This window comes from Aythya marila (genome assembly GCF_965140915.1).
Source record: "Aythya marila genome assembly, chromosome: 2".
Lineage (NCBI taxonomy): Eukaryota > Metazoa > Chordata > Aves > Anseriformes > Anatidae > Aythya > Aythya marila.
Window position 1 is genome coordinate 117,221,234 of NC_139043.1, and position 26,878 is coordinate 117,248,111.

Here is a 26,878-nt window from a genome sequence, read left to right on the forward strand (position 1 = left end):
CAGCTCTATGGAGATACACTTTTCACGCACATTACTAGGAAAGATCTTCCATATCTTTAAGAGGTGAGGAGCCTGCAAGAAGCACATACACCACAAAGCTGTAGTAGTTGACTTTATTACCAGCAAACAGTACTATGTACATACATATGGGCACAATATAAGGCATATCTGTTTACCAATTAGTAACTTTAATTTCCTGAAGCGTCCTGCAAAATGAGCAGAATTTCAGAGACAGAAAAAGACACAGATCTGAAAGAACAGTTAAAACAAATCTTTTCTTCATCAGTCTGAATTCTACACCTCACAATCTGTCATATCTGTAAGGCTATTTTTAACATGCTTGTTTGACCCATTGTTTCTTGCTCATCATTAGCAAAATAGTTCTAGGTAAACTTTTCTCAAATCAGTAAATCACTAAGTGTATGGACAAGGGAAATAAAAGTAGCTTTAGGCCATCATGGGACTTTTTAAAATAAAAAATCACCCTTTTCTTTATACTGTCTGCAATTTATTTCATACCAGAGAACTTTATAGTCATAGTTTGTAGGTGTTGCCAATTGCCAGTGGACTACTGTGACATGAGATAGGTTTAACCAGCATGTGCAGAAATGGCATACATTTAAGGTATAATCTTTTTTCTTGTTTGGGATTTACCTGAAGTCATGGTGTCGCATTCAGTTTTCTTGGGGTCATTGTCAGAAAGGGCAAGGCTTCCTCAGCCTACCAGAGGACAGTCCAAAGAGTAAAGGGAAAGTAAAACAAGTCGCTGTAGGCACAAGGCAACCTACTGCCCAATCCAGAGGAATAAAACATGATTCTGTTACTCAGGCTGGAGCTGTAGAGGTCCCACTGACTCCAGTTCCATCAGCACCATTCCCTTCTGAAATAATCCCAGGAGAAGCCCTGATTATACCACGCAATACCTTTGCTTTTAGTAGCTTTCTTGGCAAGATGTTTGATAGCCTACCTAGACTGTTCGTCTTTTAAGCATACTCCACTTAGGAGGCAAAAAGTTAAAATTGTTCCTAAAATATTGCACTTAAAAGGTATGTAGAATTCTACTACAAAGTTGCAGGCATAGTATTAGCTTTTAAAATAAATTAGACAAAAAGTCAATTAGCAGCACAAATGTCATTTACATTCAATCCTTCCCACCCCAACCTCAAGACATGCATAGTCGTCTGTGAACCCTGAGATTGCCAACCTCCCCCAAACTAATACATTACATTCATTTTGCACCAACAGAGCACATTGTCATTGCATGAAACTTCCATTTGTATAATCTTGAATCTGTTGGTTCAGGAAAGTCTTGAGTTCCTCAATTTACCAAGGAATGGTAATGGCACTGGTAGTACAGCCCCTCCTCGTGGTCCAGTGAACGACAGAGGTCAGGTCCATTAGAGGCTCTCCTGGCTCCCAGCCAATCACGTGATGTTTCTTGGTCCCATTTCCCTCCCCCAAAAGTACCAATTATTAATTCGTGAAGCAGAATGGTATTTAAGGCATTATAATAGACGACCAAGGGAACCTATTTCAATTAATCTATTTCCATAATGAGGTAGAAGGAAAACAATTCGTTGGATAAAAAGTTCAGATGAAAACAGTTAAAAGCTAATTAAAAAGCAATTTTCTTAAAAATTGTTACGAACTAGAAGTGAGGCACCTTAAGTTCACAGCTGCTACAGAAGCAGACCTTTCCTACCACCACCTGTAACAAGCTCTGCTTTTATGTTGCTGAATTTTGAGATATTTTCAGTCCTTCTTCCCACGACCTTTGAAGTTATCCATTAAATTGTAGGCCCCAACAAATTCCGCAAGGAGAACAGAAACTTTCACTGGCAGGATGCTGTAAGGCAGAGGAGTAGGAGAAGAGGAGACAAAACCAGAACAGTTTAGAAGAGTTGTGCAGTTTTATCACAAATCATTTCACCTGGCTAATACTGGCAAAGAAAGTATAGTCTCCAGAATACAGTGCCACTGGTCCTCTACTGGCCCTCTCAAGTATTGATTACACTCATTTGGCTGCCTTCGTTGTTACCATAGATCAATTTCCTGGCTCTTGCAAGCCAGGCTGGAAGTGCTCTATAGCTGGGGCAAGAATGCCAGAGGGGCACTTCCTGAGGGGCTGGCCCAGCCTCTAGAGCCTGCAGTGACACCACACCCCAGTGGAGTGAACAAGCCAGTTAGACATTGCTCTGTGGTCCAAGGGTAGAAGAAATCCCTAGAAACTAAATTAAAAAAGAAATCTCCAGAAATGTGGAGAACTTAATGAGAATGCATATCAGCAAGTAGAAGCCTAGTTTGCATTTTTAGTCAGAAGTCTTCAGTCTGGCCTGAAAAAGGGGGAGGAAAATAAGGAAGGATATGACTTACTTTTTCAGAGCAAAGAAAACATACAGGCTGCGTGGTATGAACAAGATTTCTTGGTCTCGTCGAATAGCAGTCATTATCTTTTCAGCCACATACTCTGACTCTAAAACAGGAAGCAGACGTGACCACCTGAAAGAGAAGGTGTTTTCTTACAACAAATTTCTTTGGATTCACAAAGAAAACAATAACATTTCATGTTTCAGCTAAAATTAATAGTAAAGTACCAAGGGCTTTTGTCACTTAGGTTGCCCAGTCACTGAAACGTGAGGCCCTAAAGATAATAAAAGCAGAGCAGAGTCTAGCTTGTAAGAATCATAAAGGAAACAAACATGAGCCCACAAGCATGCATAATGTGGAAGTTGCATAAAAAGATCACAACAGCTTACTCACTTGGTCTGAGCGCCATCAAACATTCCTGTGTTTATGAAATAAGGACACACAGTTGTAGTTTTAATACCAGTCTTTCCCAGACTTCTCATCTCTATGTCAATAGACTCCGCAAAACCAACTGCTGCAAATTTACTTGCACAGTAATCTGTAAAATAAAACAGTAATTGCAATTAAACATTTTAGCTTCTTAATTAAACCTTACTACACAGGTTCAGTGAGTCCTACCACTGAACGTGGTCACAGGAGCAGTAACAGTATTTGACAGAATGAGGACAAAACTATTCAGTTTTTATGGTGTGCAACACCAGCACTACATTACAGAAACTATACACACACTACCTGCAGAAAATTACTGTCAGATAATAACACTTTACAACGGAGTAGGAGGCATTTCCATAGGTTACTAATAAAACTTGTTTGATGTGATTCATTCTTACTTTCCTTCTACTAAGTTCACTGTTGTAGATTGGCAGACAGTTTCCCATCACATCTCTCTCACCTTCTTGCTTGCTAATGAACAACAGCAGATTAAATTATCTTTTCGAACCAGGCCTTATCATTGCTTAAAAAGCTAGTTCATGGATTAAAACTCAAGCTTTCAAAACTCTCTAATGTGGTTTCAGCTTGCATCACAATTTGTCTTCATTATCACTGCCTTGAAGCTAGATTTCTTTTACTGCTATGCCACTTATTTCATTTTCCTCCCCACTTTGCAGGCACTTTCCAGGAATTCATTCTGAATATGCCCTGATCTCAACACTTTCACTGTGTTCTCTTGAATGAATGGCAGAGAGAATGCAAAGTGAGATATCACACATCTACCACTGTACCACATCTGGATTTAGTAGTTTTTTGAGTTAGGGAAGCCTACACAGGACCCTGCTTACCTTGAGAACACATCTGCAAAGAAGTGGTCTCTTTCTCATGAAATACCTTTAGGTTATCTTTCGAAACTGAGAACCACAGTGTTTGTTGTTAAAGTTCTGCATGAAGCTTCTAGATCCTCTTATTGCCTTGTCACAACACTGCTGAGCATCTTGAAAACCTTTTGAAGGATTGCTCTATTTAAGGTCAGCTGATTTGGAAGTATCACCATTTGCTTTATCTATTCACAAAGACTCAGGAACTCAGAATTAGGACTTTAAAGCACACTAATTGTCTAAATGAACATTAGCTTCAATACACTACCTGCAAGACGATTGACTCCAATCAGTCCCGCTGAGCTTGCGATGCTAACCAAGTGTCCATGGTTAGAGGCTATCATTGCTGGGAGGAAGGCTTTGCAAGTCTGCAACATAAGTCAGAGTTCCAATGAAACATTTTAGCAAGTAAGCTACCTGCTAGAATATTTTGAGGATTTTACTTAAAGTACAGGCAGAATTTCCCTATAAGTAAGGTGTCTTCTCCACACCCTCCATTATACAAGTGGGGAAAAAAAAACACAGGAATTTTTTGTTTGAACTCTTAACCTAAGCTGGAACCTTGCAGGTCCTACCAGTATTGTATTGTTTTCCCCTCAACATCAGCGACAGATGTTAATTTGCTGAGAGGTAAAAACACAGCTTCAGCTAGCTGTTATTTTTTTTTTTTTTTTACCACAAAACTCAGCACTGTATTGTTTCAAATGGACATTAAGCCCTCACTACAAATTTTATAAACCAGCAAAAATTCAGATTTCATGTCTTCCTTCTATTAAATTTACTTAATCTTTGTGATTAAGTTTATTTATGAAGAAACTGAAGCATGTTTTAATATCCTGTTTGCAATTCCTTAATGGTAAAAACACTGTATAGTGATCATTCTTTCCTGAAAGGAAGAAAATTATTCATTTTGGACAAAAGCCCCACTTACTTAGCATAAGAGCATCGTCTGAACATGTGGTATTTCTTACTAAAACTATCATAACCACAAAGCAACTAGAACAATAACAGAATTGAACACTTCTGTTACTAGAGCAGCAACCTCTAGGCGGGGCCTGCTTCACATCAATGAATATTGAGGGATATCGCATCTGACTCGCCTCAGAATTTAGCAGATGGCAACCTTCAGTTCTTAAGAGCATTTGTAAATGCTAAGCAGTTTTGCTTCTACCTACCTACCCAGAAGTTCCCACAGGATCTATTCTCCCACCTTTTTTTAAAAATCTCACAGACTACAAGGCATAGAAAATTTCTTGCATTATTTTTTACCGAACTGATGGGAGCTCTATATCCTTGCATATTTTACTCTATTCCAAAAGGCAAAATTAAAACTGTAAACATATTAAGAAAATGTTTTAATATGTATCTATAAGGAGAGCATTACCCAGAAGTGTGCCATTGTGTTCACTTGCATAGTTTTTTCCACAAGCGAATCTGGAGACTCGATAAACCTTTTCCCAGTTACAATACCAGCATTGTTGACTAGGATGCTAACGTCGCCAACTTCTTTTTTAACCTAAAAGAAAAGCCTTAAGATTATTACGCAACAAATAAAGCATAACAAAAAAAATAATATATAGAAATAAGAAACAGAAGTGTTGCACATCACAACCAAGGTGAACATACTAATCCAAATCCCTTGTGTTCTTGTATGTTCTCACCTGTTTGGAGCTCATCTCACCACCGGACTTTCCTTGGAGCCCAGCAGTCTCACAGCTCCAAGGGTGCCTCTGCCTTCAGTACCTACAGTCTTTGCTATGACTGTTCCAGCAAGCCCCTGCTGCAGAGACCTTTGCTAATACTTGTATTTTGATACGTGAATCCAGTCTTAAAACCAATGGATGATTCTGTATTTAGGGCCATTTCCTTGCCATGCTGTGAGGCACAGTACATAAGTTCTCATGCTAGGTGAGCTAGGAACTACTTAATAGCATCTTAATAGTTTGGATATTTCAAGATTCCCAAGGTTCCACTTCTTCTGACTACAATTGTTAGACACTAGCGAGCATCACACAGCAGCTTCTCCGCTAGCAGTAGCTTCACGTGTATGCCATGAGTGTTACCCTATTAAACCAGACCTCCCAGCACCATTGTAGAGGAGCAAGGGGAGTTCCCTACTATGTGGGGTTAGAATGAGCAGTCACTTTTGATGATAAATATTCCACATATTTATAAGCAGTGAGAAAAACAGCCTAGAAAACTAATTTCTACCTTACAACCATCTCCTTTATTCAAATACCTTGATTACTTCAAGCCACTTTATGGATCAGGAATTAAAGTTTTGTGTTTTTTTAAAAAAAAGTTTATTTTCCATGAAAGCAGCCTGAAAGAACACCACAGTTGCAGTGATGTTAGGTCTCAAGGTAACACAAGAAGTGAGACAGTCCTTGGAAGGACACTAGTTTGTTACAAAAATTACACAAAAGCTTTAGGGATCTTCTATTTTGTCTTCCTTATAAAAGGAAGCTTTTATTCAGGCATCTGCACTTTAGGTGAGGGAGTGAAAAAACACACGCATTCACAGAATGCAAAAGCCTTCGGAGCCTTCCGGGGCAGGGCATGGTGCAGAGGCTTTGTTTGTAATTTATTTGCTTTGATTCTAACACCGAGCCAGAATCCTTTTGAAATGGTTCCAGAAAATAAGTTGGCTAAACAGTAACCTCTGTGCATGTAGTTCAGTAAGAGGAAGCACAGTTCTTGTTTTAGCTCCAGAATGAGAGCTTCCAGGAATAGACTCACCTGACAGGACAACTATAGGCCAGCTGATATCATCAAGATATTGTACCAGCACAATTAAAGTATTTAATGCAGTATTTCAAGTACAGTTCATTAATCTGAGCTATCCAGGAAATAGGAAGTGAGTTCACTACTTCGGTTGAATTTGCACCTTCAAGTGCTAAAACAGGTGGTGATGAGTGGATTTGGGAAACTATGTTCTTATGCCCTCTAGCCACCCAGCTCCCGATCACAGGAAATTCATTTCTTGATGGTATCTCATCTCCTCCATAAATACATAAAAATGACTGAGCAGACCACAGAGGGTAGGGTAGCCTGTATAACAGTAAAGAATTGAGTTCACCATTTATTCTCTTTATTTCCCTGTCTTCCTTAAACTTGTTCCAACTTCTCCATGTTCATTAAACCAATAAGTGTTATTAAGAAAAAAAAAGGAAGTAGCCTTGGTAGGATTTTACAGAATAGCTTTGATATAGCTCCCTGAGCCGGAGCCCCTCTCCACCTTGGTCATTCCCCCTCAAAGTGCTGTCATATAACAATTAAAATATTTCTGAAGCAGTGCCACATGATCTTCGCAGTCAGCCTTAGATGAGCTGATCCAGTCACCAACGTATGCACTCCTCATTACAAGTAAAAAATGAGTCTGAGTTCAGAGACAGGCAGTAACCATTAGTAAATGATGCTGCAGTACAGGCTGCTGCCTCGGGTCAGAGGATCTTAGCAAACCTGGAAGCATGGACCCATACCCTAGGGTCTACCCTTTAGGGAAAATAGATACTTGAATAGACAATCATGCTGTTATTGTGCACAGGCACGGATGTGGTGCACAGTTTATAACTTGGAGCTTGAGGCATTCAGGTTAGAAGGAGATGAAAACATTGTCAGACAGCAGCAAATAAGAACAGCCTTGATCACCCAATTCTAGCCAGGGGCAGAAACCTGAGCAACTCTTCCTTTACTCATGTTTAGGTTTCGCTGTCTCTACCAAGCTTTCCAAAATATATTCACACTTGGGAGAGAATTCAAAGCAGACCCGAGCGCCTTCACGCAACCCAGACAAATGCTTCCAGCTTCACAACACCTTTGAACGTGCTGCTTCCCTGCTAACCAGATGTGGCAGCTCCTCGCTCAGAGGACTGGCTGTTTTAATCCCCTTCCCCTCTCAGCTGAGTGGTTTAGCAGGGCAGAGAATGTCAGCCTTCCAGAACTGTAAACCTCTCCACCGTGCAGAGCAGGAAAGCACGTTCTGGGTGTTTGTTTTAAGCCTAGGTAAGCTGAGCATTATGCAAACTGCTGATCTGGTTAAGCATCTTTTTCAAGCATAAGCGCTATTTCCTGTTTGTTTCTGCATTTACATTTACTCTTTATGTGGGGAAATTTGGTAGTGACTAATTCCCATGAATCACGGACAGCATCCTGAAGTATCTGCTTTCTATGAAGGGAGCCTCCCCCCCCCCCCCCCCAGCTGCCTCCAAATTTTGGAAGAAAGCACTGGGCGTTTTATAGGCAACACGAAATATCACCAGGAAGTGTTTCTGCTGTGCAAAATAGCAACAACAGAAAAAGTTCTTAGGAAAATGGAAAACTGGCTGCAAACTGTCGTGTTGACAAACAAGCAACAAAAAACAGCACACGAGCAAACCAGTAACATGTAAGGGACCCTGGAAGTGAATGTGAGCCCAGATGCAATCTTACAATGTGATAGTTCTGAAAAGGCTTCTTCCCCATAAATTCAAAGCCCCCATGCTTAAAGGCTAGCTAAACTCTGGGGAAGGAGGAGTAAATCAGAGAAGGCCACACTCCTTTTAGGGCTGGTAGTACTTCTGCAACAGGGATGTTATGAACACATCTTAAGGCATAGCTCTTGGTACAGGACAGTAACAAGGACACTGCATACCCAGCATTTTTGGTTTTCCTACTGAAGTGACTGGTCTGTTTGGTCTCTGTGTGACTGATGAAGTACCCAAAGCAGGTAGTTAAAGATCATTTCATTTTGACGTTGAAACTGTTGAAAATATGATGGGATATTGCTTTGCATGGCACAATGTGTGTGAATTTAATTCCCTATGGTCTTATACAGCTCCAAGTTATTGTATACAGCTGAATCACAGGAAAAGCAGCCCTGGAGCAGTCCTGCCTCATTTTGCAAAGGGGGAGGCAGCACTCTGAGCCAACACCTACTACACAGCAGTACATAAGCACTATTAATCAGTATTCGATGCTGCTATGGTCTTACTGTTGCTAATAAGACAAGAAAGCTTTCAGTGTGGTTCTGTAACAGCTGTCAGCAAAACACGATGCATCTGAAATAACAGCGGTAGTGTGTTCTCTTCCCTGTGGATCAGCTGTTAGTGAACTGCCGACATAATTTTGTAAAGAGAGGAAGGAATCATGCACTGACAGGTTATGGACCCTTTTACCACCTTCTCACTCCTGTCTCCCTCTGCTTTTATCATCCTTAACTCATGCCACATCCTCCATACTCAGCCAGAAAGGTTCTGCTGCTGCTTATCTCCAGAAGATGGGTCAGATCAGGTCTCTCCTTCATTCCAGTGCTCTGCCAACTACAGTACTCCTTCCTCCTCTCCCAGCTCAGCCAGAAACAGTTACAGGCATGTGGTGAAACGTGCAACCACTCTGCAGGGATGGAAGACACACACCTCAGCCAGCAGAGCAAACCTGCGAGGGCGACTGCAGGCAATTGGCATTACCAAAAATCCAAGAACAATGGCGTGAGCCTCTAATAAGCTGCAAGTCAATTTACAAGCTTTACGTATCAGAGAGCTTGTTCTACGGTCATTTCCAGACAGAAGGAACACAGAAGGCTAGAGCTTCTTAAGCAGTACTTTAGGGGACAAAATAGGAACGTTATTTCAGCCAACAGATGTTCCTAAAGACAGCTGAACTTTTTTTCTTTTTTTTTTTTTTTTAAGAATTCATCCTCAGGCAAACACTCACTGTGGAAATTTTCTAGTCCAACAGTTAAGTTTAGCAACATCTTAAGCAAATGAGAACAGGTTGTTATAATGGAAACTGTTAAGCAATTTTAGCTTTTGGCATTTCTGCTAGTCCTGCCCAAGATATCTAACCACATGCTATATTTACAAAGCTCTTTAGAAAGGAAAATATTGAAGCCTTCAAGACATTTAATAAATCTGTTCAAGTGCATTTGCAAAAATCTACTCACAGCCAGGAAGTTTGTCTGAATTTGCTTAAGTCGTTAATCCCTTGTACAAGGTAAGGTCTTTAGGGTTAACTCTTTGGAAAAGATTTCCAGAACATGAAATACTGCTTTAGCTTCAATAAGCTGACTTTCTGTATTTGCCAGTAAGTGCTTGCTGAGTATCTGCATGCATGTGAAGGCACCCAGCTGAAGTTATTGAAAGAACCAGCTTTTTTTTTTTTTTTTTTATTATTTTTAAAGGAACAAAAGGTATACAACTCTAAAAAAAAAAAAAAAATAAAAATAAATCTGTATTCTTAGAATGCATAGCACATGCAATAGATCAACTGAATTAACTTTAATCTCTTGCTTTGAAATGGCTAAAACTTCTATCACAAACGCTTTGGAATAATGTCAAAGCCACAAATGAGATACTTTACCTGATCTGCTACTCGGTAGACTTCCTGCCTTTTGCTGCAGTCGCAGATGTAAGCATGTACTTTCACCGCTCCATTTTCGCCAGCCAGCCTGCTCGTCTCGTGGAGCCCCTCTTGATTAATGTCCCAAAGAACCAGCGTGGCTCCAAGTTTGGCAAATTTTATGGATAAGAGTCTTCCAATTCCACTTCCTGCTCCTGTTATTAATACTATTTCACCACTAACACTCTTCTTACATTTCGGCACAAACAAAAACACCAGCGACTCCAACATATAGTAAGTCGTAAGTCCAAGGACTTTGAGCAACTCCAGGAAAAAAATCATCTTGAGGCTATTTCTTCAGATATCTGATAAGAGACAAGGATTAGTAGATAAATCAGCTATAAAGAAGCCATGTAAACATTAATATTGCAGAGCTGAAAAGCATTTTCCAATTCATTCTATTTTTGAAACAGCACTCAGAAGCAGGCTAGAAAGTACATAGGCTTACTGCTGCATGTCTGACCCATTTATCCTGTTCTCCTTTTATTTCCAGAACATTTGTACTCCCCTAGAATGCAGAACAAATTGATTTACCATTTGGAAGAGATAGGGAATACCTGCCTTAGAAATAACCTATACCACACAACATGTGAGTTTCCAGCTCTACTCCCAAAGACATCCTAATAGAGTGGCAACAGTTGTCCCTTGAGTATCTGGAGCAGAAATAGCAATTACAAATCAAAACTCATAGCTTGATCAAATCGCTTTAGGTTTTGAGCACTATTACTTTAGGTCAGGATTTTTTTTTTTTTTTTTTTAGGACCATGGCTTTTTGTGCTTGTAGGTACCCCTTGTTGTCAAGCAGCCGTGCAGATAGAGGTACAGTCTCAACTGTGTTGAAGAACTGCCAGCATAGGAAGCTTCAGAATACCGAAGATCTTTAAGTCTTCTTACCAGTACTATTATTTAATAGTACTATAATTACCAGTAACATCATTATGGTTCAAGTGCATAAGGCAGGCTCTCCTCAAAGTGTTTTACTTAGGAATGCACTCTACAGCTGTTGACTTTCTTCTTCTCACATGAAGCAAGATGTCACAGGCTTGAATCACATCATCTCAGGTATGTGTTTACCTGCACACTCCATACTCATCACAGCAACTCTCACAATGAGCAGGTGTTTAAGTCCTTAAAAGAACACTACCTATTCCCCAGCATATGAATACTATGCAAGAAAAATGTCCGTTTTTTATTTCTAGTTACAGTATAAAGGATTAATAGGCAGGTTTTTATCTCTAGGTACATTATAAAAAGATTAATACCTTCTTTCTGAGCCAAAGGTAGAGCATGCTGGTGCTTACACTTCAACCTTTAGCACTACATACCTGATTTGTTCACATCTTAGTTAAGACTGGTATCTATGTACATAGATAGCCATGTCTGACAATTGCCAAAAGATAAGTTACTTAGGTCTCAGCTATGCTTAATGAACTTTGCTCAGGGTAGCATTTGGATGTACATGTTGTCATGAGTCTCAGGTTTTGGTGCATGGGAAACAACTCCATTCCTGCAAAGGGACAGACAACTTCAAGGACAGAGCAAGTTAGTTCAGAAAAACTTTACAGCGCAAGCATTAGGACATCTTAAACTATTCCAGTAACAGGAAGAAAAAGCCAAAACCATAGTGGGTAGGGAAACAAGTTCCTCTTTCTGCAGATTAGTTGCATGGTAAGTATTTTCTGTTCTTAGTTCCTTTTAAAATGCTACAGAGCACTTGCAGGAGTTCTAGCACAGGGAAAAAGAGACAGTAAAATTGATTCTGGTATTTCTTAACACACAGTAATATTTTCCTATAGACAGTAGTGACATTTGCTGAAGTAGACTCTCACTGCTGCAGAAGTATAACAGATATATGCAAAGCTAGGGTTATATGGAAAAAGTATTATTAACTTCCATATGCATAAAAAACAAGTTTCTAGAAACTTGAATTCTTTGCTGGGCCTAAAACAGAAGCAGTAAGCCTTCACAGTAGATGCAGTTGCTGAGTTTAGCTTCATCGCACTAACTTAAAGCAATGCACATAACACACTTCGTTTGCACAGAAGAGATTGGTATCTCTGGAACAGATACCAGTGTTTCAGGGACCGCGATGCAGTCCTTAATCCTTACAGAAAAGGCAACTGAGGTAGCTGCCTTCAGAGCAAAACATACAGTTTGATCTCAAAGCAGTTTGCAATGGGTGCCAGTAATTTATTACGATAATCAGCTATTGGGCCTGTCTGGGGCAGAGGCACACCAGAGCTCAGGGAAAAGGCTTCCTTTCTCAGAGAAGTGCACTTGTTTTAGGGTACACGCTGCTAGGCTACTCACTCCAGACCCCTCAGGAGATGCTAACTTCCCACTGCAGCTCCTAGCCAAGCTCTGGCTGGACCAGGAGTGCCCTGCTCTTGCTGGCTCACTGCACGGGTGCTGCCCAGCTCCCCCAGTACATAAGCACAATGCCACCAGCACAGAGTTGGTGCTGATGCTTCTCACTGAGCAGCTCCTACAGACCACCAGGACAGAGCCTCTGTTAGGGAAGGAGCCCCAAAACCGATCCTTCAACCCCAGGCACAGCGGCTGCCAAGCACGCACCCACCCCCAACCCCCGGAGGGCTGCAGCCCTCTGCACACAGCAACCCTATAAACCAAGGCAGGCCGAGAACCCCTTAGCACATCGCTATACGGTCACCACCCCACCCTACAGACACCATATCTCCCTATAGACCCTATCAGTCCTGCAGACCCCACCCCACCCCACCCCACAGACCCCACACCGCCCCGACGCCCCCTCCCTGGGGATAGGCAGCGCACCCCCAGCCCCGGGGGCAGCGCAGGGCACAGGTCCCCCAGTCTTAGTCCCACAGCACCCGGTACCTGGGCTGTAGGGGAGGAAGGCCAGGACCCACCGGGGAGCAGAAAGGAGCAGAAGAAGGCGAAGGGGAGCGGGACGGCCCCGCCTTTATGCCGCCCGCCCGCCCCGGCTCACCGGATGCCCGGGGGCGGAGCGGGGCGGGCCCCGGCCTTCCCCGGCCGGGCTTTGGGCTCGGTTTGTGCTCGCTGTCTGACACAAGGGCTGGGATATCGGGGAGCACTGGGCAGCTACAGCTTCGGAGAGAGTCCCTGCGAGCAGAGGATGCTCGGTTCCGCCGGGAAATACACGGCCGACGGCGTTTCTGTAGCGCTTAAGACCTCTATATCCCCCCTATCAAACCGGTGTGTTTGTGTTGCTGCTGCCCTTGTGTACAGAGCTAAATACCAAATGCTTTTCTTCCTTCCACAACACATCCTCCACAAAATATTGCTGAAAGCAGCCAAAAGCTCTTTTCCTTCATGTATACGGTGTGGGGCCAGAGCCTAGGCTCTGCACGGAACCTGCTGCACCCTCCAGAGCTGCTTGCAGAGGAGAAACTCGGTCTGAGTTAGGATACCTCAGTGGGAGTTAATGTATAATTGTAATAATGTAGCACGTCCAGGGGGCTGATGATAGCCAAACAGTAACAATGATGAAGTTTGGTTTTGGCTGCTGCTTGCCTTTGTGGATTGCATTGGTTGCTTAAAACAAGGAAGTGTTAAAAGCCATTCATATTCAAAAAGGTTTAAATAAAATATGTACTTTGTAGTTATACTTGCAAATTAATAATATTTAACATAGGGACTGACCTGATGATCAGAGTAGGAGGCTAGAAATTGGGATCCTTGTCTCCTTTCCTCCCCTTCTACAAGTATTTGCTATAAACAATACTATCACTGAAATCAAACTTGCTGAAATAAAATGTCTGAATGTCTCCAGTTTGCTTATCTGCATGATGAAATGCTAAAGTTAGCCTGAAGAATACTCTTTTTTTTAGGACTTTCAAGTTATTCTCTACCATGCTTTGGGGTCAGAGCAGACCCAAGCAGAAACATCACTCTCAATTCAAGTCCAGAAGCAGCACCGCCCTCATTTGTGTTAGATGAAGATGTCTCCCATGTGCCACACATTATCTTCAGCCCAATTTGTGAGTGCTGGCAAGACTCCAGCAGTGCAGAGCTGGGCCTGGTGTTGTTTGTGTGCGTGTGTACCATCACACGGTGTGTGTTCAAAAGAACCCAAGGTCAATCCAATCATAAGAATGAGTTTGAACAACTTTGTAAGTCTCTTTTGCTTGCATGTAGTATTTGTGCTACTTGAGCGTACTGCAACTCTAGCAGGTTTGTACTGAGGGCTGGACTTTATCTTGACCTAGCTTAATTTCCAAAAAGCTCCTGAGCTGCTTTTCATGCCTTACATGAAACTATGGTAGATTCTTTATGGCATTGATCATGACTTCATCACCATTTAATCTTGACTGTCACAATGAATGAGTAAATGAAGTAAACAGAGTAAGGGTTGGTCTAAGCTAGATAGATGCAACTGCATGGTGACTAGGACACTCATCCTCACCTCAGCATAAAACAACAGCGTGACTTGCTCAGAGCCATGTTTTGAAATTGTGCTCTTCACCCAGACAAGAATACCTTCCGTGTGAAGCCTGTAACACCTATTTTTTTTTGCTGTGAAAGTAGGTGACTAAATCAGCTCTTATGAGTAACCGATGTTTGTTGATGGTAAAAGTGGTATATGCCCTTCAGTCATGGAAAAGTGTGCCAGTCTGTTTTATGGGAGGGTTATGACAATGATGGTGTGAAGAACTTAAAACCACATTTTCCACTTCCCAGGAGAACAGGAGAAGTGTTGTAAATCAAGCCCTCATCTAGCAGCTTCATATTTTCTGATCCCTCCACTGGGATTTTATTTGCTAATACACAAGCTATAACTTTGATGAACAAAGAACACAGATAATCAATAGCCTGCCATGGTAAGGTGCAAAGAGATGGCTGCTGTGTAGCTCTATGCTCACTGCTTTTTTATACTCCTTTATGTGCCTCTAGTACATATTCCTCATGGTACCTCTAGTTTTAAGAGAACCTGCCTTTATATTAGGTAGGTGGAAGTGTCCCACAAGAGATTCTTCCCTCTCCTCTGTGCAAAAAAGAAAGAGTTTGGACTGAAACATCACTTATAATAAAGATGTGTACAAGGTGTCAAGATGATTTAAAGGGAGAAGTTGGCAAAAAGAAAAAAAAAAAGCTAATTCATAATAATGTAATTCTGAATAGTAAACAGAGTAACGCTTCTTCCTACCATTTGGGACTTTTAAAACTTTCTTCCTAATAAAATGTAATGCAAGGTTTCTGACATGGAAAAACTGGCATGGAAAACAGGGAAACTCAGCAGGAAAGCAGAATTAGCAAACGAGCTCAGGGGTCTGTAGTGGTGTTTGGGAAACGAGGCGGCACTGTTGATGGCCGGTTAACAGAAAGAAAAGTTAGCACGGTTTTAATTAATTGAGTGTATGTGAAAGCAGTGGGTGGGAGAGTGTGTTCTAATAAGGGAATAAGCAGGGACTGGAGGAGAACTGGGATGGGAACAGCAGGGCCTAACAAAACTAGGGGCTAATTTAAAACTACATATACTGGAGGGAAGACTCCAGGTGAGGCTGTGACAAGTACCTCGTCTGGGCTTTCAGATCTATGCACTGATGGAAAGTCAGAGAAGTAGGGTCTGTGTGTGGAGATAAGTGATAGGGGAGAAGAAAACCTATGAAAGAGGAAACATAACGAGTCTTTCTAAGACCTTGTCTTCACTCCTCTGCTTTTCCTCCTTTTCAAATACTGTTGTTTTTCATCTTGTTTTAGATGGTAAAGAGTCTGCAGGCAGTGAGGGGCAGAAGTTTTAGGATACTCTGATGTACTCTATAACACATGGCCACAAATTCTTTGAGTACTCAGCCTTGTTCCATACTTGTGACATTGTAAGCTACTGTAAAAAAAAAGGAACTTGTCCTTTTGCCCCCTCATCCTTTCATTACTTAATGTTTTATTGGCCTCGAGGACATAGTTTCCACCTTTGTGCACACTGATCTCTTACACACCAGCTGATGTGATTACTAAGCATCAGGGTTTTGGCTATTCTGAAGTGCCTCTTAGCAAGAAGTACCCTCTCTCCCTCTCAAAGAAACTCACCTTTGCATTTGCCAGTTTTGGTTTAAACTTAAGTGCCACTCCCCTACATCTACAGATTCACATTTTTGTAGTCCACTTAATAGTTTCATTTAAGTGGAGCAGCTGCCCAGAGGAAGGTGTGGGTGTACAGGCTTGACTTTCACCAGGTGGCTTAGGCATGCAGGGTGTGCCTTGCTAGTACACACTTATGTTACATGGTACACATGATGCTATGTGCAGTGCAAGTGCTGTTTTCATGATGCAAAATTCAGAAAGATGATTTGTGTTCAGGATTTTGATGTCTTGAGTGCTCTACTAACCAGGCTGCTGGCCTGTGTAGTGCTGCTATGTGGCTTAGAAAGTCAGAGAGTATAAGGAAAAAGAAATTTAAAATATAAAACCAGGGAAAAAAAAAAAAAAAAGCCTGTCCAGCTCTTTTAGACACATATCCCAACACTTTTGTAAGTCGTACTACTTTTCAGTGTGTATTAGTTATAATAGCTCCACTTTGATGATTTCGTTACATCAGTTTGCCTGCATCCACTGCATTTTTGAGGTTTGAAATGCATCCACTGCATTAAATACATTTTTTTTTCTGCAATAAACTGTTGTGTTCATATGTGTTATATATAAATTTCATATTTAAGGTATTCACTGTTGGCACACAGAAATTCTGGTTTTAATGCCCAATACCAAGCTTTTGATACATGAAACTGAGCGTCCTGTTGTTAGGTGACAAAGGGCTGATGCATGTGGGATCACAGCAACACAAAGTGGTATTATACAAAATCTCACATTTTAAAATATACCTACAGCAATGAAGTTTGTGAAGAGAGCGGAAGTCTGTCCAGGAGATTTTATTGCCAGCTAGCTCTAAGAAAAAATATATGCTGCTTTTGTAGTCCTTTATCTTTCATTGTATTTTATACTATAAAACTTTGAAAAACAGTGTTAAATTAAAATATTTTTCCACAGTTGACTTGGAATAGCCATGGGAGATTTTGACATTTGCGATCTATTTTTTTTTTTTTTTCAGACATCACCTGTCTGTTAAACCTTACCCACAGAGAATCCTATCAAATCAACTCAATTCTAGAGGCAGAAATTTTTGCCCTTTTCTTTTGGTTACTTTAGAGCACAGGATACAATCTTAGCACTCACTGTAGCATTTCTCATCTATCCGAATATGAAGTAGGTTCCTTATATTTCCAAAATGGCTGTATTTCATATTGCTCATTTAATTTCTGAAATATTTTTCTGTGCTACAGTTGAAATCTATAATGTGTTAATTCCATACCTCAAAGCCAAACTAAACCATTTTTAAAAAGCTTTACTGTTGCCCATTTAACTTCCTGCAGTTGAAGGATAGTTTCACTAACGTTATTTTCCTCAGCCTCCTTCCCTTTCCTTGAAAATTATGGTTGGACAAAACATGACCACTGAGACTGCTTTTAGACTGCTTCTAAAATGTAAGGGTTTGGGTTAGTGCAGTTGGTTTACAGCATATTTTCTGGACTTTGTTTCACAATCTGTCAGGCTGATTTAATTGCTTACTTTTGAAACCCCAAACAAGGGTCTCTGTACGGGGGAAAGAGTTTGGAAGCACTGTGAAGAATTTAAGAAAAAAAACTGAAATGAAGTGATAGTTTTCAGGGGAAGAAACAGAAATAGAAAACAATAATCAGTCCATGATTTAAAGCCATAGTGCACCCCTGTCTTCAACACCGAGTGAATACTAATCCCCCTGCACCCTCCCCCCATTTCAGAAAGGATCTAGTAGAACTCAAAAGGTATGCAGAAGACTGATAAGGATGGTTAAAGTACGCAATAGCTTTTGCTTAAGAGACTTTTCAATAGTTTGGAAGAGAGTTGAAAGGTGACAGGTATGATGTAGAAATATAAAATCTCTAATGATGTGGATGACATAAATTCAATTTCTTACAATAAATAAATAGGTCACAACAGGTGAATGTCATCCTCAAATTTCAAATGAAACAAAAGAAATTGCCCTTCTTCTCAGCACCCTTGGTCCCAGAAAGCTCTTTTCAGAAATTCAGCAGTCAGTTCATTTACAGATAAGTATTGGGCATTTTAGAAAGTGATTATGGAGAATATTCTTATTCTTCAGAGCAGCAGTTTAAAGAAAGAAGTATTTCATTTCAGAAAGCTAAGTTACATGGTTGATCTGACATGACTGATTCATATGTCTGTACAGTACTGGCTGTAAAATAGTTCTTTACAGAAGAACAGCCATACTGTATTAGACAAAACATCTATTTAACCCAATATTTTACTTCTCAGGTAACCAGCAGCACGTACTTAGGAAAACAGTATAAGAACAGGGAAGGCATACAAGTGATATTTCCCCAGTGCATACAGACACACTCAGTTCAGGGACTTCTGAAGCCACAGAAAATAGTTTTGTGTTTAATGGTCCTGATGGATAAATGGAGCAAAGGCAGTTGACATGCTCGCACATTGCAGCAGCTTCTGAATAACTATGGAAACGTTGCTTTTCTGCCTTTTGAGCTCTGGATAATCTGCATGAATTTTGGGAGGAGAGGTGAGGAGGAAGGAGGAAAGAACTTTTGAATGCAAAATGCATGATTTCCATTTATCCATATTGTTATGTTACCCATGTACAATAAAAGTCTCATGTTTTATTTTATTTACCTCCTTTATAGACATGAGAATGTAGGTATAGCTTTATACTGTAGCTGTCAAGGGAAGTCAATAATTATTGAAGGCACCAGGTACGCCTGAAGTGCAAAATTTAGCCTATCTGTTACATTTCAGACCGTGATCCATGGATTGTGTAATCTGTTGATTATGTGTAACAGTGTGACAAGGGTAACTAAAAACGTAAATGTCTTCTTATTGAGCTTAATTTTGCCATATGGGGACATGTAGCTTCACTGCAAAATTTCTAGGCATCTGCAAACTGAGATGGAAAAAAACATTTTCAGAAGGGAAGATCAGCAAGGAAAGTGGGAAAAAGCTTCCCATTGTGTTCAGCAGAGATGTTATTTTATTTTATTTTATTTTATTTTATTTTATTTTATTTTATTTTATTTTATTTTATTTTATTTTATTTTATTTTATTTTATTTTAAATAATAATTAATAAAATATAATATTTTTTTTTTAAAAATTGATTTATTTTTTATCCAAAGGGCCATCCAAACTTCTTGAAGGAAAATAATGATCTAGTAACTTTTTGAGAAAAGAAGAGCCACAGGGCAGCTTGTGCAGTTTTGTTCCAATGGTTTTCAGTTAGAAGCAACCAAAACTGAACCTAAGATCTGAAGATTCAGTTCTTATTTTCCTGTTGCCTGCATTTGTTTATTTGCACTCCCAAATACTTGTGGGTGTGGTTTTGGCTTGCTTGTTTACAGTGCTTTGCTAGCCTGCCTTTTTGTTTTTGGCATAACATAGAGAGAGAAAACATTGGTCAAGAAGGTGTGGCCAAAGTGATGGTCCAGCTACCATTCTCATGCTCCCTGTCTTTTCTAGAGAAGACCAAAAAGCCCCAAGAAATGAAAAGACATGTGATGAGCCTGCAAATCTCATGGAATGCAAGAAGTGGGCTACACAAGCCTTTAGGGTGAGAACAGTGCACAACTGTAGCCCCTGCCTCCCCAGGGCTGAGCTTTCAGTCTGGTTTGAACAAATGGTCATAAACGTGTTAGATAGGCATGGTAATTCTCTAGCAGCTGTTCCTCTCCAGGATGTGTGTGTGGTTACAGATATCATAAATTTAATAAATGATTTTCAAAATCGATCTTTTTAGTACCAAGCCCTCAGAAGGCAGGGACAGTTTCCTCCATGTAACCACCTGGGAGCCAGCTGAGAACCTCCTCATTATCACTGTCACTTGGCACTGACATCACTGGGCTCAGCAGGAGTAGGGACTGAGTAAGTGGTCTTGTTTTTCTTTACATTATGCAGTTACAAAACCCAATCCTCTCCTTTCGTATGGTGCACCGAGCCACTCATGCTCCACTAAAACTGGAAAGCAGAGGCAAGGGACTGAACTCCAGACACCGCTGCTGTCACGCACCGGCCCCTCTAAATCCACATGCAAACACTTATGCGATAAGCATTTACACGGGTTGCCGGCAGCAGAGCTTTAATTGCATCTCTAGGTGCCTGTTGGCCTTTGTCAACTTAAACTGTGTCCTCCCAAACCCAGGGAGAAGAGGCTGCCGCTCTCCCATCGTGGGCGGCTGTCCCAGCGGCCCCCGCAGCGGCCATGGCGCCTGTCGCCCCCAGGGCTGCTGGGAGATGTAGTGCCGGGGAGGGGGGCAGGACATGGCGGGTTATTGCCGAGCTCTCGCCTGCCTTCATGAGGCACCGGGGCGGCTGCTGGCATGGGCCGAGCTGGGGGCAGCAGGGACATGGCCGCTGGGGCTGTCACCCAGCTGCAGCCAGCCCTGAGTGGCCGCTGGTGTCAGCGAGGGAGGGGAGCGGCTCTCCTGAGGGAGGAGGGGGGCATTGGGGCGGTTGTTTAACAAAATGGTACCTGTGGGCTGTGCAGGCACAGGGAGGGAGCCCTGGCACAAGCAGCACAGCCTTCTGGTGCTGAACTTAGCAGAGGAAGGCAGCTGGTAGTGGTAATCATGTATCCGAGAAGAGATTGGTTTTGTCTCATGAATAATGGCAAGCGAGTAATGCTACCTGATAAACTGGTACATATCAGATGCACCAACACCACTCCTGAGAGTGCTCTGTGTACTTAGGGCTTAGCCGTGCCACTGTGATGAAATCTCCCTGAGTGGAAAAAGCACCTGGATGTTTATTTCCACTCCCCGTTTTCACAGTGTCAGGGTTCAGCATTGCAGGCCACATTAAAACCAGACCTGCTTCTCCGTGCTGCCAGGGCGGTATCTCTTTTTCCACATTTGTGATGCTTATGTCTTAAGTCATCCACAGTTCTGCAGCTTGCCATGTGTTCCTAAGGCATTTGCTTTGGCATCTTACTTGCATCAGAAACAGAGCACAGTCCTTCCTTCTTTAGGAGAATCCTATGTACTCCCAATTAAATAGTTTCTAGATCCATATCCAACCTGTATTTACTCTGTGTTGCAATTCTTGCAGTCTTCCAAACATCATTCTTGGATACTAGGTTGTATCTCATACACACCTCTTTGAGGAATGAGATTCTTAGCTCTTCTCACCATTGCCTTTTTGAGAATGACTACCTCTTGTGCTCCCAAAACTCAGCAGTCCTTCCTATTCAGCAAACTCACTGTTTTATTCTTGCCCCCCTTACTATCCATTTTCTCTTCACTTTCTTTGATTTCAACTCTTTAAATATCAAAATCAATCCTTTCCTTACTGGTTGCATTGCTGCAATGGTTATCTGCATCTCAGACACTTCCCATTGACTTCAGAAGTCTAAGGATGGACTTTTCGTAGAGAAAGTTGCCCAGACACTTTAATATCAGGACAGGGAAATGAGTAGGACATTATGAGAGGCTGGTGGCAGATCAGTTCCCAATATAGCAAAGCCAGAGGACCTCTTAAGCGTCAGGGATATAAAATGTGCCAGAATCCATTGTTAATGGCAGAATCTACTTCTTTCTTCACTTCTACTGTTAGAACTGGAAAACTGGGACAGGGGGACCTCCACTGCATGCACATCCTGCCCCCTCAGTGAAGTCTCTGCAAGAAAGGGGAAACGGCAGTAGTTAAAGCAGGAAGAATAAAGCACATTCAGAACCTGCTTTGCCAACCTGACTTCTGAAGGTCAGGACTGCAGCACATGAGAGCCTTTTTCTGCATGGGCCTGAGCAGGAGCTAGGAGGGGAGAGTGGCAGCAGCAACTCTTTAAGGGGGCTTAAGTCCTTGATTTCTTTTCAGTGGAACTGGGAAGGGGTACTGGCCTGAATGATGCCAATCGTTTAGTTAAGTTACCCACTATAATTGCTGAAAGTTTACTGTAAAGTGCAGAGCTCCTCTAACAAGAAATTACAGGAGTACCTTGCTCACAGGCTGAGTTCTTTCCAAACTTCTACAGTTAAAGGCTCATATTACTCTTCCCACATCTTGCTAAATATTCAAATATTGAGGTCTGCCTCCACAATTTGCTAATGATTCTTGTCCAACTCTTCATTATTTCTGTTTCTGGTGTATTACACTTCCATAGCATTGTTTTTGGGTGTAGCGAAATGTGAATAAAATTTAAGTAGGAGGCAAAGTGCTGCAGAACCATTCACTCCGAGGCTTGCTTGCTTTGTGTTTTTAGAGAAACAAACCTGTGTTTCTTCATCTACCAAATATTTATCCTGGTATTATGGTGTTCATATGTGATAGGAAAGGAAATCCATTAGGTTTTGTTTCATGTGCTTCCCTGTAAACCTCCTTCACATTTGGCAAATTTGCTTTGCTGTGTGGAAAATTGGACTGTAAACACTTTGAAACTAGCTCTTGTCTTTCTAACTGTTCCTCTGAAGCATTCCCTAGTGAAGCTTGTAATACTGAACACTATTTCCTAATGGCCCTATAGTGGAAAAAAATTTTTAAAGCTTTCTGAGTGCTGTGACTCAGAAATAGTGGCTGTTTGAAGGGGATGTAGTCATTAGGTGCTGCTGGAAATCATGTATGCTTGTCTTTTAACAGCATCCTTTAACTAGATGGAGACACAGAAAGCCACAAATGAATCACACAATGCAAATCAACAACACTTCATTAAGTAATGAAAACCAGGGAATGAAGAATTATGTTGAAAAGTCTAGTTTTCCTCTCATCCCTATATATTTAGGCTTATTCTCTTGTTACATGAACTGTCAATAAGAGGTCTAAACCTGGGGACAATTGACTGTATGAAGGTCAATGCAGTACACGGGTTTCAGATTTCATAGGTTAATATGTTTCACAGAACAATCTAATTTTAAAGATTTATTTATACTAGCATGGAGGAATTTCCTCCCTAATTTAAATAGTATAGTGAAAACGACTGTGAAAACATAAGTGAAAATCCTCCATGTTGAAGGGCATAGAGCTCCTTGAACAGTTGAGCCAGCAGTTGAGCAGTTGTCTGTCCTGAACAGCTGAACGAGTGTTATCTAGTTTTCAGATCTAATGCCCAGACTGCTAATTAATCTTTCCAATCGAGCCATTATTTGTCTGTATGTTCTCAGAATTTTATCACTGTTTCCCCTTTGTAGAAAGTCCCTCTGCCAAATTTCTACTTCAATTTTATTTCTCCGGTTTCAATGTATCCCATGAACTTCATCTTGTGTGCTCTGCCACCTCCTGCATAGACATAATGATGCATTCCTTCATCTGTTTAGGGCTTGTAGCAACCAGGGTACAAAACAAGCATTGTAAATATGTGCAAAGTGGAGCAGGCACTATGTTATATAGAAAGACACAGTACCAGGTGTTCTTTGTGAAGATTTGATACCCTTTTACAAGTCCTGAGCACAAGCACATTACAGCTTCATAAACTGAATAGTAAAGGTATTCATTGAATCTTTTCCCATTTGTGTGTGTCTGTTCAGGTTTCATGTTGTCTGATTCACAACATTTAGCATAGTTGCAGGTAGAAACTGAAGGTGGCTGCAGTCTTTGCAGGAGGTTATCTTCCAATATTCCATGTCAGTTCTAATACATTCATACTGCTCTTTAGGGAAAAATGTTCATATTTTACACTCTGTGGAATAGTTCACATAGATAAAATACAAAGTTGTTAGGCTTATGACTACATAAATAGCCAACAAGTGTACCATACATAAGCTCTTAAACCAGAAAAACTGGGCCAACAGTGCATTAAAGACTTATGAGAGATAAACCATGTCATTTTATTTCTGAATGTAATGGCCACACAAAGGAAGAGAGGCTTGCATGCAGAAGGGTGAGGAGGAAGCGGGTGAGCTTGTGATTTAAAAAGCTTATCATTAGTTCAATAATCCTGCCAGTTTCACTGCAGAAAAATGTGTTAACACATTGTTAAAATTGCTTTGTAATGTCTCATGCTATTTCAGGACATGCAAGTCAGTAACACTCTGATCTCTGAAAACTGGAGAGTAAGGAATTAAGATACTTTCTAATGCAACCTTAGCTCTGCTTCCTGAAACTGACAATAATCACTTGGAATTATCTGCTGGTATCCAGCTGTCTCCCTAGTCTTAGGTAATGCTGAATTGAGGGGTCAGGGGATTAGCTGGAACAGCCTGAGAGAGCTGTTATTGAGATATCATCAATAACATTCATGAGATTGGCATGAGATGATTTACCCCATGTATGATCAAAAGAAGAGAGATTCCCTAAGGAATCCAGGATGGCCACAGCCAAGTTGTATACAGGATGTCAGTGTGGACTCCTGCGGTCTTGTAGGAGCTGCTGATGTACAGCACAGAGTGGGTTGTGGGGGTTCATGGCGGGCCTGTGAAAGTATAGCTTTGTGTAAGAGTCATGTGGCTCAGAATAAAATAAATGGTTGCAAAATTTAGCAGAAGCAGGGTTAAATCTGGGTACCAGACTAAATGTTTTGAGTACATAGATGTGGGGGACACTTTGGTTTAATATGTCTCACTTAAATACGTATTTAGATGTAGCAACAAGATGGAATCAGAGTAAGAGCCTTAACTTTAGAACAGGATGCATAATCTTTAAAGGCAAAATATATTTATGTGAATTAAAATACAGTCGCTCAGAGAGAGAAGAGCTAAGGTGATTTGGGAGTTTGCTCTCTCTTCTGCAGTTACTCTTGCCTGACTGCAGAAGTGTGAACGACACTGAACACAGCGCGTGGTAGTGTGTGATCCTGGTCTGATCCCTTTACGCTTGGCTATAGTGGAATGAGGCCAATGGTCATACTTTGAAATAGCTAGAATATTTTACAGCCAGTGAGAGAAATTAAAAATTTGGTCTACCTCTGCCAAATCCTGACAGCATATTGAGGACATCCCTCTCCTTTTCACTTGCCTTCTCACCTTTCCCTGAGACTTTTTGACCACTGGCAGTATTCCCGGCTCACCCTCTTTAATTCCCATTGAACTATTCCCATTGGACTTTGATTCCCACTGAACAGGCAGTGAAGCTGTAAGTGTGTAAAAAGCTGTTGTTTTCCATCTTACCTTTTCTGTTGCTGGACACATGCCACACATATCAGTTTGATTTTGAGTTCAGTCATTACAGGCTACCTGAGGTACCCGATGTGCTGTAGTTGGGTGCAGCTGCCTTCAGGCATTTCCCAGGCACACTTCTTTTTATGAAGGGATAATTAGCTTGTTTGTTTGTCTTTGAATAGTAAAGATGAAGCTCTTCTTGTGTTAAGCCTATTGCATTTGTACCAAGATCTGATTGAAGAAATAGAGAATGCATTGCAGTACTTAAATCACTTCCTCAATCCATTTAGATCCTTGTGTTGGGTGGAAGATGAGCTCAGGCCAATGGCTTAAGTAATTTATGGATGGCAGAGGTGTGCTAGCAAAGAGATCGTGATCACTATAGTCACCCAAATTATTTATAACCATGTGGTTGTAAAGTGCTCCAGGAAAGTAAGAAAGTAAGAGGTCAAGATTTTCTGGCAGCAGCTTCTGCAAGGAACAGAGCCAAGATCTGCAATGGCTTGTGAGCGCTCTGTCTACTCATCTGTGGTGAGGAGGAGACTTTTTAAATCTCATGGAAGTGGAATGTGTTGTAGTTCTGTCCTTCCCAGTCTGAGGGTTAATTTTGCATTTCCTTCAATGTCTCTCCAGCTAACATGCAAATAACTTCCATGTGTCACTTCTTTTCTCTTAAAAATAGTCTGAGTTCCTTCTAAACTATGTTCAGTATTCTGAATATACCCCCAAAATACAAATGTCCTGATGCACTTGAATGTAGTTTGAATTTCTTCATTTCCATATATCCTTGAGTTAGAAGACCTACTCTGATCTCTCTTCAGTGCTAAAGAACAGTAGTCTTCCAATACACAACCAGTGTTGTGTCCTGTAAACTCCAGATACCTTTCTGAGCACTAGTTTAGATAAATTATTTCACTTTTCTTTTACACAGACAGAGAAACCAGGAGTGGGATGAAGTCGCTTTGTGGGGAGCACAGGGAAAGCCGCTTCTCAGTTTGGGTTAGATCCCCAGAGCTCTCATCTCACAGGCCTGGTTTCTGATCACGCTGAACCATTACAAACCAGGCTGTCTTTTTGGCTGCCCTGCCCGTAATCCGTTGGGTGATCTCAGGAATATTTGGCAGAAGGACACAGAGGTTACATTTCCATATTTTTGTAGACGCTTGTAGAGAGACGAGAGTTGAGCTGAGGGAAACACAGGAAGAATTGAGTCACTATCTGCTCTGAGAGGCAGCTGAAGCTTGGCCAGTCCTCCAGTGCTCTCCGGAGAGGGCGCTGCCAATCCCCAGCCAAACAGGCAGGCGGCATGGAGGGGAAACAGCCTTGGGCACTGAATGGGAACTAAGCATCCTGAACTGGGAATACAACGGTGGGCTGAAGGTATTGCAGGGTCCTGTTGGTGGGGAGGAGTTGGGACAGCTGTGCTATGGAGCAAAAAGGAGGTGGGAGAGATAATAGAGGGTGCAGTGGTGATGCTGCTGGGGAGATGCAGGGCATTGTGCAGGACCCATTAGTTCTGCTGCCCAGGAGCAACTTACACTTTCAGAGCTCTGATTACCATTCAGGGAAAGAGATGAGAAGAAAACAGGGGTGACAGAGAAAAGTTTTGTTTTCCTTTACGATACAGCGGGATTTCAATGAAAGGCGCAAGATCACATCTAGGGCCAATAATAGCTTTGCAGGCACTTTCACCAAGAATGTTTTTGTTTCTTTGAAGATGAGATTACTCGATTCTGTCAGA

General features: G+C 41.4%; 1 protein-coding gene across 2 annotated transcripts; it reads right to left on the reverse strand.

The window, feature by feature from the left end:
- Positions 1-967: 967 nt before the first annotated feature.
- On the reverse strand, positions 968-13,022 carry SDR16C5 (short chain dehydrogenase/reductase family 16C member 5). Of its 2 annotated transcripts, none has more exons than XM_082752756.1 (7): positions 12,915-13,022; positions 10,020-10,363; positions 5,065-5,196; positions 3,949-4,048; positions 2,761-2,905; positions 2,374-2,499; positions 968-1,846 (listed from the first exon to the last, which is right to left on the reverse strand). In XM_082752756.1, exons 2-7 carry the CDS (start codon positions 10,338-10,340, stop codon positions 1,753-1,755), a joined length of 918 nt encoding a protein of 305 aa, XP_082608882.1. In that variant the 5' UTR covers positions 10,341-10,363; positions 12,915-13,022; the 3' UTR covers positions 968-1,752. The 2 variants fall into 2 exon arrangements, with proteins under 2 accessions (XP_082608882.1, XP_082608883.1); XM_082752757.1 differs by having other exon boundaries at positions 12,947-12,986.
- Between the last annotated feature and the right edge of the window lie 13,856 nt (positions 13,023-26,878).